General features: G+C 58.0%; 5 protein-coding genes across 5 annotated transcripts; 2 read left to right on the top strand and 3 right to left on the bottom strand.

Annotated features, from left to right (window-relative positions):
• Positions 1 to 135: 135 nt before the first annotated feature.
• On the bottom strand, positions 136 to 1,692 carry B0H64DRAFT_410032 (arylamine N-acetyltransferase 1). Its single transcript, XM_062804765.1, is given in 3 exon segments — positions 136 to 441; positions 454 to 1,073; positions 1,163 to 1,692. 2 exon segments carry the CDS (start codon positions 1,501 to 1,503, stop codon positions 500 to 502), a joined length of 915 nt encoding a protein of 304 aa, XP_062654700.1. The 5' UTR covers positions 1,504 to 1,692; the 3' UTR covers positions 136 to 441; positions 454 to 499.
• A 3,031-nt stretch (positions 1,693 to 4,723) lies between these two features.
• Positions 4,724 to 6,331, top strand: B0H64DRAFT_436055 (uncharacterized protein; the record flags this gene model as incomplete). Its single annotated transcript, XM_062806170.1, has 2 exons — positions 4,724 to 5,573; positions 5,625 to 6,331. The coding sequence occupies 2 exons, from the start codon at positions 4,724 to 4,726 to the stop codon at positions 6,287 to 6,289; spliced, it is 1,515 nt and encodes a 504-aa protein (XP_062654699.1). The 3' UTR covers positions 6,290 to 6,331.
• A 654-nt stretch (positions 6,332 to 6,985) lies between these two features.
• Positions 6,986 to 7,600, bottom strand: B0H64DRAFT_446422 (acyl-CoA N-acyltransferase; the record flags this gene model as incomplete). Its single annotated transcript, XM_062806911.1, has 1 exon — positions 6,986 to 7,600. The coding sequence occupies one exon, from the start codon at positions 7,598 to 7,600 to the stop codon at positions 6,986 to 6,988; it is 615 nt and encodes a 204-aa protein (XP_062654698.1).
• A 2,617-nt stretch (positions 7,601 to 10,217) lies between these two features.
• On the bottom strand, positions 10,218 to 10,967 carry B0H64DRAFT_436053 (uncharacterized protein; the record flags this gene model as incomplete). The annotated part of the gene is made up of 2 exons (XM_062806169.1): positions 10,473 to 10,967; positions 10,218 to 10,375 (listed from the first exon to the last, which is right to left on the bottom strand). The coding sequence occupies exons 1-2, from the start codon at positions 10,675 to 10,677 to the stop codon at positions 10,218 to 10,220; spliced, it is 363 nt and encodes a 120-aa protein (XP_062654697.1). The 5' UTR covers positions 10,678 to 10,967.
• An 863-nt stretch (positions 10,968 to 11,830) lies between these two features.
• On the top strand, positions 11,831 to 13,502 carry B0H64DRAFT_410021 (uncharacterized protein). The gene is made up of 2 exons (XM_062804764.1): positions 11,831 to 12,191; positions 12,257 to 13,502. The coding sequence occupies exons 1-2, from the start codon at positions 12,128 to 12,130 to the stop codon at positions 13,060 to 13,062; spliced, it is 870 nt and encodes a 289-aa protein (XP_062654696.1). The 5' UTR covers positions 11,831 to 12,127; the 3' UTR covers positions 13,063 to 13,502.
• Positions 13,503 to 13,612: the final 110 nt, after the last annotated feature.

Here is a 13,612-nt window from a genome sequence, read left to right as displayed (position 1 = left end):
CCCGCCGCTAACCATGGTCTGGGCCTTTTCCGCCTACAACCCAGATAATACTTGACCATCCCACCCATTCGCTCACCTCTTTCACCCCATCCCAACACCACACCACACACCCACCCCCCCTAACCCACACACAACCTCTACCCCACCTCAATAACACACACATCGGGATGGCGACACTGTTAACATGTTCAACGGCGCGAAGTTTGCCAACGGCCGCGGTGGCTTAGCCTTCGCTTCGGACGGCTCACTGTACAACCCCTTCATGCGGAACGGGGGGGCATATCGTGGATGCGGACGGCTTTTATGCGCGTCTTAATGGGCTAATTAGATAGGCAAGATATCGGGTAGGAGACTGGGGCGGGTCATTGAGATACAAACAAATGTCCTGCCAGTCCCAGTGGCCCACAGCCTGCTGGTGCGATAGCGTAGCCCCAGCCCATTCCCCAGCCCATTCCCCAGCCCATTCCCCGTTACCGGGCAGCGTCCGGTATTGGCTGTCCTAAGCATGCCCCGACGGTCCGGTAAGAAGCCCACTCGCCAGTCCGCGGATGCTCGCCTGGTCCTCGGGGCTCAAGACGATGCCAAAATACCTCTTCAACGCATCGACTCGCTGCTGCTCGCTCTCCAGCCGTTCCATAATCTCCGACACGTCGCCGACCTGCCGCTTGATGTAGTCCCGGTGCAGGATGAGCAGGCCGACGGGGTTTTCCTCTTGGTCATCCAAAAGGGTGCACATGCACATGACGTTCTGGACGAAGAAGCTCTGGGGCGCCGTCATGGTGCGCAGGTTCATGACCTCAAAGTCGGCAGCCGTGAACTCGGTCTCGACGAAGTGATACTGCGTCCTCCACGGGCGGCCCTCGCCCTCCCGGACCGAGTACACCCAGGCGCGCTGGCCGGGGTCGGCGTGCTCCTCGAGGCGGCGATACTCGAGCCGCCCGCGCGCCTGGCCCAAGCCGGGAAACTCGCAGCCGTGCTCCAGCGGCACCGGGTGCAGCGGGCCGCGGGACCCGAAGCCGACGTCGACCAGGTAGCGTCGGCCGTCGACGGTCACGATGTTGACCATGTGGTCCCTGCCGGCTGCGGTTAGCCCAAGCGGTGATTACCGAGGTACCTACCTCTTATGTAGGTGCTCGACAGGGAGAGGAAGTGCCGGGCTTACCAGCCCTTGTAGCCGCCCGGCCCGTTGACCCTGCCCCCGACGCTGTAGAGGGTGAAGGCCAGACTGCGCAGGACCACGGCGAAGAGAGTGTTGACTTCCATGCAGTACCCGCCCCTGCCGCGATCGACCACCTTCCCGAACAAGTCCTCTGGGTGGAGCGACAGGAGGCGATGCCTCGAGTAATGCAGCGACAGGCTCTCAAAGGGTACGCGGGCCATGTGGTGGTGTTGTATGCTTGTGAGGCACCCGAGCGGGTCCTGAGATGCCAGTTGCCGGGCATCCCCGCGGTATCCGATGTGCTCGAGATAGCGGGTGAGTTGTTCGGCCGTGTAAGTATACATTTTTGTGCATGTGGGATGCAGATCCGGAAACGTTGTTTGAGGGGGTTCGTTCCGCGCTTTTTACATACCAAGCAAAGCGTCGGAAAATTGGCCGTGCCCGTTTCGGCCAAAAACTGGTGCTGCTTGGGTACCTCGGTGGCTCGGGTGGGTGTTGTCGTATTTCCGGTCTTCGCCGATTTCCGTCTCGTTACGAGGGCTCGGAGGGCTGAGCTGAGCTCAAGAGTGAATCGAGGAAACCGCGGGTCGGGCTGTCTGGTTGCGCCAAGCCAACCGCTCGCTGTCTGAAGCTGGCAGCAGTGGAGAGGCGCCAATGCCCCGGCGCCCACCACTGCAGCCACCGTCATCCGTAGTCAACCTTCCAACGACTGCACTTTCTCAGCATCCTTACCCGGGTAGGTACCTACCCCGCTAGCGGTACCACCTATGCATACAGAGGTAACCTACATCTGCAAGGCTTACGGACCTTCCAGGTTCCAAGGCTTCCAGGTTACGACGGCTGCAAGTGGAAGGCTTGTACAAGGTCTGAGTCTGTGGATGGCTTAGGTTCTTAGCCCCGTGCAAGCCTTTTACGGTCCTTTGCATTCCCGCTAGGTAACTAGGGAGGTATCTACATACTTGACATACAGATTACCTCCAGTGGCCTGAAGTGCCCGGGCCACCTACGTCCGAGGGCTTACAGACCGTCGGACTTCTACTACCCGAGGGAGCTACCTAGGTACCTAAGGTACCTGGTAGGTACTAGGTAGGTACCTAGTTATTCGCATTTGGCCTAGAGGCATTCGCTTTCGGCCTGTAGATATTTGCATTCGACCCATAGGCATTCGCATCCAACCTGTAGGCCTGGACTTCCGCTGCAAGTTGGCCTTCCTTCCAGGTTATTCCGATTCCAGAGTTTAGAAACGGAGCAGGGGTGCAGCCCCCCATATATTCCCGCTCCCGGGATTGCAGAATGTCCGTTTATTCTAGTGGTTTTAACTGGTATGTACATTCAATCCCTGGGATTGAGCGCATTCATACAATGCTACTTCTGTGCATTTAGAATCGCTCTCAGATTACCTACCTGAGGTAGATTGCTTGATGACTTTGACATGGGGATGCTCGCACGTTCGCATCGGCCTGAGCTTCAATGGCGCAACGTATCTCGGTGCCACTGCTCAGATCAGCACAGCGGCAACCTCACTACGACCTAGGTAGGTACATACAGAGTGAGTAGGTACGTCCCACCCATGCATTTGGATAAATATCTAAAGAGGCCATCCTATGTAAAAGTGACCGGTTATCAACACACAATTGAGTGTCTGGGTTTTAATTTTGGGTTTTGCATGCAATGGAACCAGAGCTTTGTACTGTACCCCCCTGATCTGAAAATGCTCTGCGGCCTCTCTTGGGTTACCTGCCGTAAAGGACGGCGGAGGCTGCGACAAATTTATAAATTGGGCGGGCGAGCGTCCGAGAGCACCTGTCACCACGAGAAAAAGAGAGCCTGAGCACTGAGAGAGACTTGACCTCTGCATTCGCAGGTGCTTTGCTCGGGCGCCATGCGCTTCCTTGGCTGGTTGGCTGACTCCGCCAAGCCGCGCTCCGGGCTCGCTCTTCGGAGCCTCCGTGTCCCTGCCTGCACTGTGCTTACTAACGACGAAGCTGGAGCCCCCTGAGCCCCTGAGCCCCCTGTGTAAACATAACAGCAACTACCCCCCCAAACCAAACCACCTCAGAGAATGAAACAATCGACACGCGTTGCGAAGCGTAAAGAATGCGCGCACAAGTGGGTTCCTACTGGAAACCATGACGGGATGCTCGCAGTTATGATGCACCACCCCCGTATAAGTCCCTCTCAACGCAATAATGAGGAGGATGCAAATACGATATAACACGGATACCTCCACGACAACTTACCACAGCTATGGTATGGATTACTTAGTCCGATCACCGGCTATAATCAGGGAAAGGTTAGGAAAGTAAGGTACAAATGCCCCTTAACAGTAACCTGCTGGGGTGACATATCATGAAAGGAATTTGAGTAAAGTGATGCTGAGGTAAAATTTGGATCGGCCGCTTCGTGAGGCTCGCTATCAACAAGAGAAAGATCAACGTGTGTACATAGGTACCTAGGTATGCGCCGTATATCCAGAGGTGTGGGACTCGCGATAGTAGAGTCTGTGGGAAAACGTGTGTGGAATGTTGTGTGTGGGAGGAAAAGCTGGCTAGGTACCTACCTAGGTAGCCCTGCTATGTGAGAGAGGATGTGGCCGGTTGCCCTGCACGTGAGGTGGGCCAGGAAGGCCCCGCCTCCCACAAGAGGGTAAGGTGGTGACTCCAGCAGCGTGAAAGGTTGCCAGTGAATGGGCCCAACTCCAAGTCGAACAATTTGTGTGTGGACAATGGAGCCCAAAGAGCGGGAGAATGTTTGTGTTGCAAGGTCACCATTTGGTAAACCCTAGTAAAAAAGGTCGAGTCGCAGATGCTTCCCACATTTGTCACGGTCGCAATTATCCGCCGAGGAAAGAGTCTCTCTGAGATATTGCCAACGCCGTTGCTTGTTTTGTTCGGGAATGTTAAGCAGAGCGTTGCAAAGGAGGCATGACAACAGGCCTAGAGGTAGTTTGGCCCTTTGCGGGTGCAGCCTTGAGCGGCTTTACCAGATTAACGATGGTGCTGCCCTGACATTGTCTGCTTCATGTTCTGCTGTCCAGCTCTTAGCGTGAGAACAGCTGGTGAAGACGCATCTGTTCATTGACCCAGACGTGGGAAGGTTGTTAGAAAAAGTGAAAGAAAGCTTCACCCTGCAGCAGAGGACAAATTAGCGACAGCGCGCCATTGTTGAAAATAGACGCAGAGTGCTGCAGCTTTCCGTGGCAAAGAGAATTATGGAAACATCGCTGACATGTATCCCGACGTTTGTAAATAGAAGGAGTCCAGCTCATCGTCGTTAGCTACCGGTAACTTCTTCCCCTTACCACCACACGACCACTCGCCGCCACTGCACCGCTGCTCGTCACTCTACGGAAACCATACCGACTACTGACATCCACACACGGTTCCCGTCCCCTCGTGCTACCCGCCCGCCATGTTGCTCCCCAAGGCACCCCATCATGCCCATTTAAGCCCCCCACGTTACCTTCCTCGGGGACAGAACCACAAACCAAGCCTGCACACTCCCCACTCGAGACTACAACTGCGGCACCCCTATCTGACGAACGAATCCAACCCGAAGGCCAACATGTCCGACAACATCACACCCGTCGCACCCAGCAACATGACCGAGCATGTCACGATTCTCTCGCCCCTGGACGCCGAAGACCTGCGGTCCAAGGGCGCGCTTCACCCTGGCCCCGTCGCCGGGTTCCAAAGGCTGCATCGGCGCCGGATCAGCATGTACACCGATAAAGAGTACAAGAGGTTCCCCCTGGACTACCCGCCCGACGGCCCGGAGGCCGACGAGGCCTATTGCACGATCTCCGAGGTGCTCATCTCTCGGGAGAGCCTCATCGCTATTGGGTTGAGCGACGCCAGGGCCACCGAGCTGTGGGAGCTGTGGTGCAACCGACCCGCGGCCGGGGCGAGCCCAGTTGTTCGCAAGCTGATCTGCGAGTCCGACCCGGGTGACGATGTCATCGCTCTGGGGGACATCTTCATCGACTTCGTCCTCGTCCAGATCGAGCTCCCGGACGATCACGAAAGCGGCAGGGATGACGACGCTTCGTGCCGCGCCTACTTCGACGCCTGCGGCATCTCCCAAAAAACTCAAGATGCAATATTGGACCCGGAGTACGAGCAGATTCGACAGACCGAAAGCTGCTGGTACTGGGTTAAGGACACGGTGGGGGGTGGTTTCCGCGACCTGCAGTGCATTCGACTCGAGTCTCTCGACAGAGCAGCACAGCTTCGACAGGCGGCCTCGGGTTCCAATTCGAGCCCTGGGGCTCGGGAGAGAGCCGCCGGCGTTGGTGCCGGGACCACCCGCAGCGGTCAAGCAACCCCGACCAGCAGCGGCCAGGCAACCTCGACCGGCAGTGGTCAAGGAGCCCCGGCCGACGTGCCGAGCCAGGACGGCCAGAACGCCGACACGGGTGGGTCATCCCATTTGAGTCAAGGCGAACAGTACTAACCCATCTCAATAGATGTGTGGAGCTCCGCCAGAGCCATCGCCGCGCGAAATGCACCTGGGCATACTGTTCTGTACAAGGGGTCTTTGAGCGATGACCGTCTTCGCGGCCTGTTCGACACGAACGGACGGCTTACCGACGCGACGAAGCTTTTGAGCAGCCCTCCCACCGACTTCAGCAGCGGACGCAAGGATTTCTATTTCACCCCGATGTATGAGGTGGCGGACAAGTATCGCTGCCATGCCAAACATTGTCGCCGGTCGTCGAGCTATGTCATGCTTCGTTTTCACATGCCGAATGCCGCCATCGAGAGCCTAGTCAACCCGGCAATTCAACAAGTTTACTGGGATAACAAAGGCAAAACTTCCGACTGGCAGCAACTGATCTGGCATTGCCGGACGCAAGCACAACTCCCGGCCCACCTCGCCAAGTACAAGAACGCAACCCTCGTGATCGGCACGACCGCGAAGGCGCGAGCGGAGGTGTACCTCAACCTCGGGTCCTGGCGCGAGGTTGGGGAGTGCCATGTAATGAAGGTCCACGATCAAACCGTCTCCAGGAAACGCCAGGCGATACAGTTCGTCTTTTCCGGGACCCCCGAAGGGCAGGACTTCCTGCTCCGGAACGGCTTGCGCGACACCCTTGAGGTCCTCACCTCCCCCCCCGCTGGGTACCGGTAACGGGTCTCATCTCGCCTCCTTGGTGGCCCTGGCATGCTCGGTCGCACTTGACACCGAGAGGCGAGCAGGCGGCACGGGCCCATCGAGGCGCATCTCATGATTTCTTTCTTGTTGGGGGTTTCCTTGATCCCCGAGGCCGCTGGGCAATGTTTTTGGAGCTGGGGTTGCATTGCGATGCGTGCTGTTTTAGCTAGCTAGGTACCTTTACCATCTTGGGATAAGAAACATCATGTAACAACCATGCCTTTCGTCCGTGTGAGAAGACTAATTATGCTGGCGTGATGCGATGGTGCGAGACGTTGATGGGTTGGACGTGGCTGTGGCATGACCGCCCACGACTGTGGAACAGAGTAAACGAAAGGTAAGGGGCCTGAGAGCCAAGACGGTTGGGGGCGGCGAAAAGTACGGTAAGTCAAGCGCATGAAGGGGTCAACTCCAAGTCGAAACACCACTTGAGTCTCTGGTTCAGAGTCGACAACGGCTGACCTGGAGAATGGTGGTCGATGGAACAAGGGCAGGCCCCCATCACACCACACCACATCACGGGCCGTTCCGAAGGGACACCACGCCACATCACGGACCGTTCCGAAGGGGCAAAGGAACAAACAGGGGACGTGGAAGCTCGGGAACGAAAAAGTGAAATACGATCTATTACCAAACCCGCTCAGCCTCCCCTCCCCCCCCTCCCTTCCCCTCTCACCCCACAACCCCCAACTCCTTCTCCAGCACCAGAAACCGCAAGTCGCCCACCAGCGCGACCCCGCCCAGACGCGCGAGCTCGTCGGCGGGGAAGGGCCGGTGGGCGCCGGTGGGCCGGTAGCCGCGGCGGGCGTACCAGGCGAGCAGCTCGGCGCGCGACGCGATGACGGTCATCTCGAGGCGGGCCGCGCCCCACGCCCGCGCGCAGTAGGCCTCGGCGTGCGCCAGCACCCGCCGCCCGACCCCGCCCCCTTGCCGCCGCGGCGACACGGCGAACATGCCGAAGTGGGCCGTCTGGGCGGCGTCGTCGTCGCGCTGGGACACCTCGCAGCAGGCGATGAGTTCCTCGTTGGTTGGGGCGTTGGTTTCGTTGGTGGTGGTGGTGGTGGTCGTCGTCGTTGTGGTGGCGAGCAGGACGGCGCCGGCAGGGTCGGTGATCTTGGCGAGGAGGCCTGCCTTGTCGATGCGGGTGCCGGAGATGAGGTCTGCTTCTGTCGTCCAGCCGAGCCGGCTCTCATCCCCACGATAGGCGGATTCCACGAGTGGGTGGATGAGAGGTAGATCGTCTGCGGTTGCGACGCGGAAGTGCAGGACGAGGTCGGTGTCTGGCATTGCGGTGGTTGAGCTGCGTTATGGGATACAGTGAGGCAGGGTGGTACAATGCCGTTGAAGGGCTGGAAGCGATCGGACGAGAAAGAGTTGGTGAGGGGAGTTGGTGAGGGGATCGGGAGGAGTTGTTGTGTGGGAAGGAGTCATGGTAATGGTTCCGGAAGATGAGACCGGATTCTGACTCATGTCGACCGAAGGGCGTTGGCTGTTCTGCTGGGATCCAGGGGTCAGTAAACCCACTCACTCATTTATGGGGCCATCCACCATGGACATTTCCATACGACATACCTCGGATAGCCAGCCCCACCAAATACCAGGTGGCAGTTGGCAGTCTGGTGCCTCTCCGTGATACTCTGTTCACATCCGGATCTGTCAGCGGAACAAGTGACGCGACGTCATAACGAACACATTCCTCTCCCTGGCCGAACCTGACATGCCGCACCGAAAACCTCCTTGGCTTGCCTTCACTGGCACAACGGCACCCCCTCAGCACACGAACCACACGAAACACACCAAACACAAAAGACAGCGTTGATAAGAGACCGCCACCAAGCCAATCCCAAACATGCCGTGTTAACGTATGGAAGTCCGGCCTCTTGACCGCCAGCGAAGTGTAACAGTGTAAAGAAACCCACCGCAACCCCCCACGCTATTATCACGCACCGGTGTTCCGGGCTTATCCCTTATATTTCTTTCTTCGACGAGAGCAACCGGGTGCGCGGGGTGGGGTGGTCACATGTCTGAAAGTGAGGGCCAGACCTTCGTGTCATCGACGTGGCAAGAGTCGGTTCGGGGGAGGGTGTGACCTGGGTCGAGGCGGCCGGGAAACGGGGTGTTGAAGTGTAGGTATGTAAATTTGGGTACCCTGAGGCAAACATCGTTAGTGACTGCGCGTGTGAAGACTGGTACAGCGGTCGAGGGAAGCCAGAGGAGACCAAGAAAAGAAAGAAGAGCTTCTGTGAGAAAGTGGGATGAGAGAACTCACCAGTGCGGGATATTGATCGACAAGTCATCGAGCTACAATAGGTATCCGGGGACATGACAACGGGTTATCTCAACGCTGTCGGGGCGTGTTGTGTACAGAACCGGAGGGTTGGCTCGGTGCTTTTGAGATATAGGAGGCACCGGCTGGGTCGAGGCAGTGACTTGAGGGACCGTAGCTGCTGCTCCGATAGAATGGGTGAGATGTTGCGGCACCTAACAGGCTGATGACAAACGAAATCAAGATAGGGAACATACCACGCGGCATCCATATTGGACGCTTCAAAACAGGAGGCTCACCTTCCCTCCTCTCCCAACAAACTCAGCTGTCCACCCATTGGGAGGACCAGGAACTCGGAAGCAAATCGGTGTTAACAGAGGAAGCAGGCTGCAGCCTGTAACCACATCCGGCTGCAGCCTGTCAACGTGAGATAAGGGAAGAATGATGTCGCAGTGTATAGGGTGCCCCTAGCCTTTGCAGGGTAAGGATGTCCTTTTGCTCAGTGTAACTAATGACTCTGATTTGGATTCCATCCCTCGGGCAACCTTCCCCAGAAGACAGGCCAGAACTCAGCAGAGCAAGTCTCGTTCAACCAGCCGTGGCCGTCATCTGTTTGTTGCGGGGCTGGGAGTCCGGGACTGCCGCCGGCGTCCAATGATATGGGATAGCGCACCAAAATTTGCATGCTTGTACCACACTGAGGTATTACTTTTTGGAAATGATACTGGCCAACAGGACAGTGGTTGTGCCGGAAGCTGCTACCCATTTCCTCGAGCCCCCAGAGTTTCTGCCTGCACCTGAGTCCTGCGGTCAGTTTCCTTATGTACTGGGCCATCACTTCTGGGGTGGCCGGCACTTGGACGGGTGCCGTCTCACAGGGACTCGGTCAGACAGTAACCCCTCCCTTCAGGGCCCAAAGCCCCGGCCTGGCGGGAACACTGCGCTGTAGCTGGTGTTACCCCCCACGGTCCGAGTACCGGGTGTATGGGATGCTGGGGGCGGCCAGAAGACCTTGGTGGCACTGACCTTGGTGGCACTGGTTTTGACCAACTCCAGTGTGCAACCCGCCAAAAGCAACCCCGATATGTCCAAAGGTGAGGCGAGCAGTGCCGCACAATAGCAATTCCGCATTCAGCAGGGCCGACGACATCCACTTCGTCGAGCTGCAGTGTGCAAAATGGCCGCCCGGTCACGTCTCATGGCAGCAGCCCAGCCGTTCGAGTTTTTGTTTCGTGCTGTCGCCAGCGCCGCAACAAATAAACCCAGTATCCGTCATCTCATGCCGTTCAAGGTACTTAAGCTAATTAACCGGTATCCTTTCTAGAGACTAAAAAGCTCGAACGTATTTCCGGCCATCTCGACTAGCAGCCAACAACCCCGAATCCCCTCGAGCCTCTCGACACAAGACGAAAAGCTCAACCCCGTTCCCACCAGATACATCTATTCATTGTCACCTCCACTCACAGCGCCGAATACCTACACAAGGGACGAAACACAGGGCAGTTTCACAGTTGGTTCAGGGGGGTGCGACACGACAACTTGCTTCCACTCTCTACATTTCCACAATCTCCTTTCTAGGTATCTAGTGTATTTACGCCTCAACACCCGTCCACTCCATGCTCCGACCGAGCGGGCCCCCTAGTTGGCAGCGGCCTCCCTCAGGTTCTGGATGATGTTTGCGCCGTCATGCAGGCCGCCCCCGGGGGCGTTGGCGCGGCACAGGGTCCTGCCGCGCTCGACGACGCTGTTGTCGCACGTCAGGCCGCTCTGGGCGACGCAGCTGAGCCTGCCGCCGCCTGTTGTCGGGGGAGGGTTTTGTTAGTGATCGTTCCGGCACGGGGCATTCTCGTTGGTTTCGGGGATGGGGGGGTTGGTTTGTTCAGTCACACGCACAGTCGTTGCCGCCGGGCACGCAGCGGCCGGTCTCGCCGTTGGCGGCCGTGCAGGTGTCCTGCTTGAGGCTGGTGCTGGCGACGCAGCAGGTGCCCTGGGGCACGGGGCGGTTTCCGTTCTGTCGGGCCACCACGGCGGGGCTCGTGGGGAGGGCGGAGGCGACGGCGACGATGCCGAGGAAGATGGTGGCGGCGGAGAACTTCATTTTGGCGGTGGCGCTGGAGGGCAAAAAGGGTCCTGGGAAACGACGTGGCTGGGAAGGTGACGGGTAAGTGATTATGGATAGTGTCGAAAGGGACCGGCCCAGAAAGAAGAAGTGAAGTGATGTTGAATGCTGGACTCGAAGGCTGGCTTGAGATGTTGGAGATACAGGTTGTGAAAGGTAGAGATCAGCACGGCCTTATATACTCACGTCCTACGAAGAAAGCGAATCTCGACGCGGCCGTTTATCCGACGCCAGACATTCTCGAACGAATGTTGAGACCTCGTTAATCCTGCACTTTTCCCAATGTGGTTGTTGCATGGTTCCCGGTTGTGGTATCAGGGGCTGTTTCTTGAGCCTGAGACGGACCAGAATGTTTGCGAGTACCACGCTGGCGGCTTCCAAGGGGGGCAAAGTGGGTGCCCAGCGTGGACAAACAACCTCCCCCCTGTTTCGCATCATCGTCAGCTCACGCCTCGCCCGACTCCACGCTCGCTTGGCCATTGCTACGCCAAGGAACGGATTCCGGCACACGGCACAGAAGTCACGAAGCCAGTCTCACAATCTTGATGAAGCCGCTAATCCTACTACATACTCGTATCGAACAATAATGTATGGTGAGTCTCGCCGGACCCGCCCCCCCATGCCGAGTTTGCGCTCTCACGACACAGTTCTCGTCCGTCTCTCACTCCCAATGCCGCCGAGTTCCGTTTTCCCCGTTTCTCACGTCCAACCAACCAGCCAAACACCGAACGCCCCTCTCATGTCGTCCGCCGCCCGACAGGCTCCCGTCCTCCTCACTGCGGGCCCTCCCTTCCCATCGCAGTCCGGGCCACCTTATCCAAGAGGATCTCAAAACGGAGGATGTCGGCGGGCAGCGACATGTCAAACTTTTCCGCCATCAGTTCGCTCGAACTATTCGTCTGATGCTGCCGAAATCGAGTCCACCACCCGATTTCAGCTTCCAACCAGGCGAGAAGACCGTCCAGGGCGACCTTGTGTTCCTTGAACAGAGTGCACTTGGTCACGCATTTAGCGGCAAGTTTTTGCAACTCGAAACTTCTCTCCTGTTGCTCGACGAGATCCTTTTCGTCGCTTTCCGGCGGCCGTTCGCCCTGGACCTGCTCTTTTCCACCGGCGCCGGCTCGGAGGGGGCCCTGGACTTCGACGAGGGACGAGGGAGAGAACGAGGCAGGTCCCAATTTCTGCGCCACCCGCTCGATGCTCTGGCAACCCAGCTTGGGGCAGCTCCACTCGTATTTCGTCTCCATCTGCTCCTTCAGGGCCGCGAATGCGGACTCCCATGCCTTCCGGTGTTCCAGGCCTGCCCGGAGCAACGTGAGCAGCCGAGAATTGCGGTGTTGGAGGGTGGACGCTGGTTGCCGGAGAACCCAGCGGCACCACACGGTGCGGTAAGCCACGGTCAGTCGGTGTTGGACGGATTCCCAGCTGGATGAAAACCCGCGTCTCGGTTTCTGGGGATCGAGAGCGGCGGAGGCTGGGGAATCTCGGAGAAGGTGAAGAAATCGGCCAAAGTCTCTGAACTCGCGGGCCAGCTCGCCGCTGACGGTTTCGTGTGTAGAGATGGATCGGCGACGCAGGGTGGTCATCAACGGCGGGGAGTCGAGCTGGCGGCTGAGTCCTTCACAGGGGATGCTCGTGTTGGAATCGAGCTGCAGAACAGGCGTCTTGCTCATTGCACACCGGCGGAGGAGATCCTGCACGCCATGCTGGGTGGCCTCGGTCGCCGCTACCAAGCTGTCCTGGATCGTCCATTGGATTGTCGGACCGTCGCCGAGGGCGCCGACAGGGGGGAGCATGGGCAGCACCACATCACGGTTGAACAAGCCGGCGACGCTGTCCCAACTCGCCAGCATGGAGCCGATAGCGATGAGAGAATTCCCTGCACTGCATATGGTAAACCACACCGTGTTTCCGAGGATCATGATTCCAGCACGGACAGTAAAGGCAATGGCGAGAGCGACAAAGACAACCACGGCGGCTAGAACGAGCGCCCAACAGGCGTATTCGAGGATCCAGGAAATGGGCCACGGGGCAGAACGACAAAACCGCTGCATCCGTTGGAACGGCGGAGCAAGAGCGACCAACCTCCCCAGAGCGACCAACCCCCCCAGAGCGGCGACGATGGCGCCAAACATGGCGTTGAGGATGGTGGGAAGTGCGGGGAGATGGCGGGTAGATGAAGTCGGCGTAAAAACAAGGAAAGATGAGTGGAATAATGGTGGTCAGTCCCTGTTGCTCGGGGTCTGTTGCGAAGTGATGGAGGTTGGTCCGCAGCAGGGCGGGAGCAGCAATGCGAGACTTGAAAGAGTCCTGTCATCACTGGCGGTCGAAGAAGGCGACGGGATGGAGGGAAGTGGGAGATGACGGAGAAACATTTACGGAAAGATGGCTTCCTCCTCTGGGCCCATCACATCCCCCTTGACCTTCTCCGCCTAGCATGCCCAAGTTTGATGACCTTGCGGCAGCGAGACGGGCACCTGCATTCGAGCAGCGGGGTCGCCCTCAGTCACTCTGTCACTCGTGAGCACCTCGCGGCCGCCGGAATTGAGACTCCAGGTGTGGGTGGGTACGATCCACCATGCCAGGGACTGGGAACGAAACAGGATAGCCCAACGGGTGGTTGTTGGGAGCCCAAACTCACTGCCCCTTTTACGCCACTGCTGTCCTGGTGTCGTTCTGGTGGTCGAGGAGGTTCCGGGGGATTCCGGGGCTATCACGCACAATGACGCATCACTTGTCTCAAAAGTCGCGTAGCCTTGGCCGGCCGTGGTCGTGATTGTGGTCGTGATTGTGGTCAACTTGTGGATGTGGTTGTGGTCTTGATCAATCAATATTTGAACCGATCACATCCGCTTTCCTCCTCTTATCCTGCACTGCACCGCGTCACAAAACCTCCACACAATAACAAATTTGC

The sequence above is a fragment of the Chaetomium fimeti genome (genome assembly GCF_033439085.1).
Source record: "Chaetomium fimeti strain CBS 168.71 chromosome Unknown B0H64scaffold_10, whole genome shotgun sequence".
In the NCBI taxonomy this organism is placed as follows: domain Eukaryota; kingdom Fungi; phylum Ascomycota; class Sordariomycetes; order Sordariales; family Chaetomiaceae; genus Chaetomium; species Chaetomium fimeti.
This window is presented reverse-complemented; position numbering and strand designations above follow the sequence as displayed.

Excerpts from the sequence above, each read along its gene's own strand:
- B0H64DRAFT_410032 (XM_062804765.1), bottom strand. The coding sequence starts at position 1,503 with ATGTATACTTACACGGCCGAACAACTCACCCGCTATCTCGAGCACATC. Across the intron at positions 1,074-1,162 it reads CCGGGCGGCTACAAGGGCTG|GGACCACATGGTCAACATCG; the intron begins GTAAGCCCGGCA and ends CGCAGCCGGCAG.
- B0H64DRAFT_410021 (XM_062804764.1), top strand. The coding sequence starts at position 12,128 with ATGAAAACCCGCGTCTCGGTTTCTGGGGATCGAGAGCGGCGGAGGCTG. Across the intron at positions 12,192-12,256 it reads GCTGGGGAATCTCGGAGAAG|AGATGGATCGGCGACGCAGG; the intron begins GTGAAGAAATCG and ends TTTCGTGTGTAG.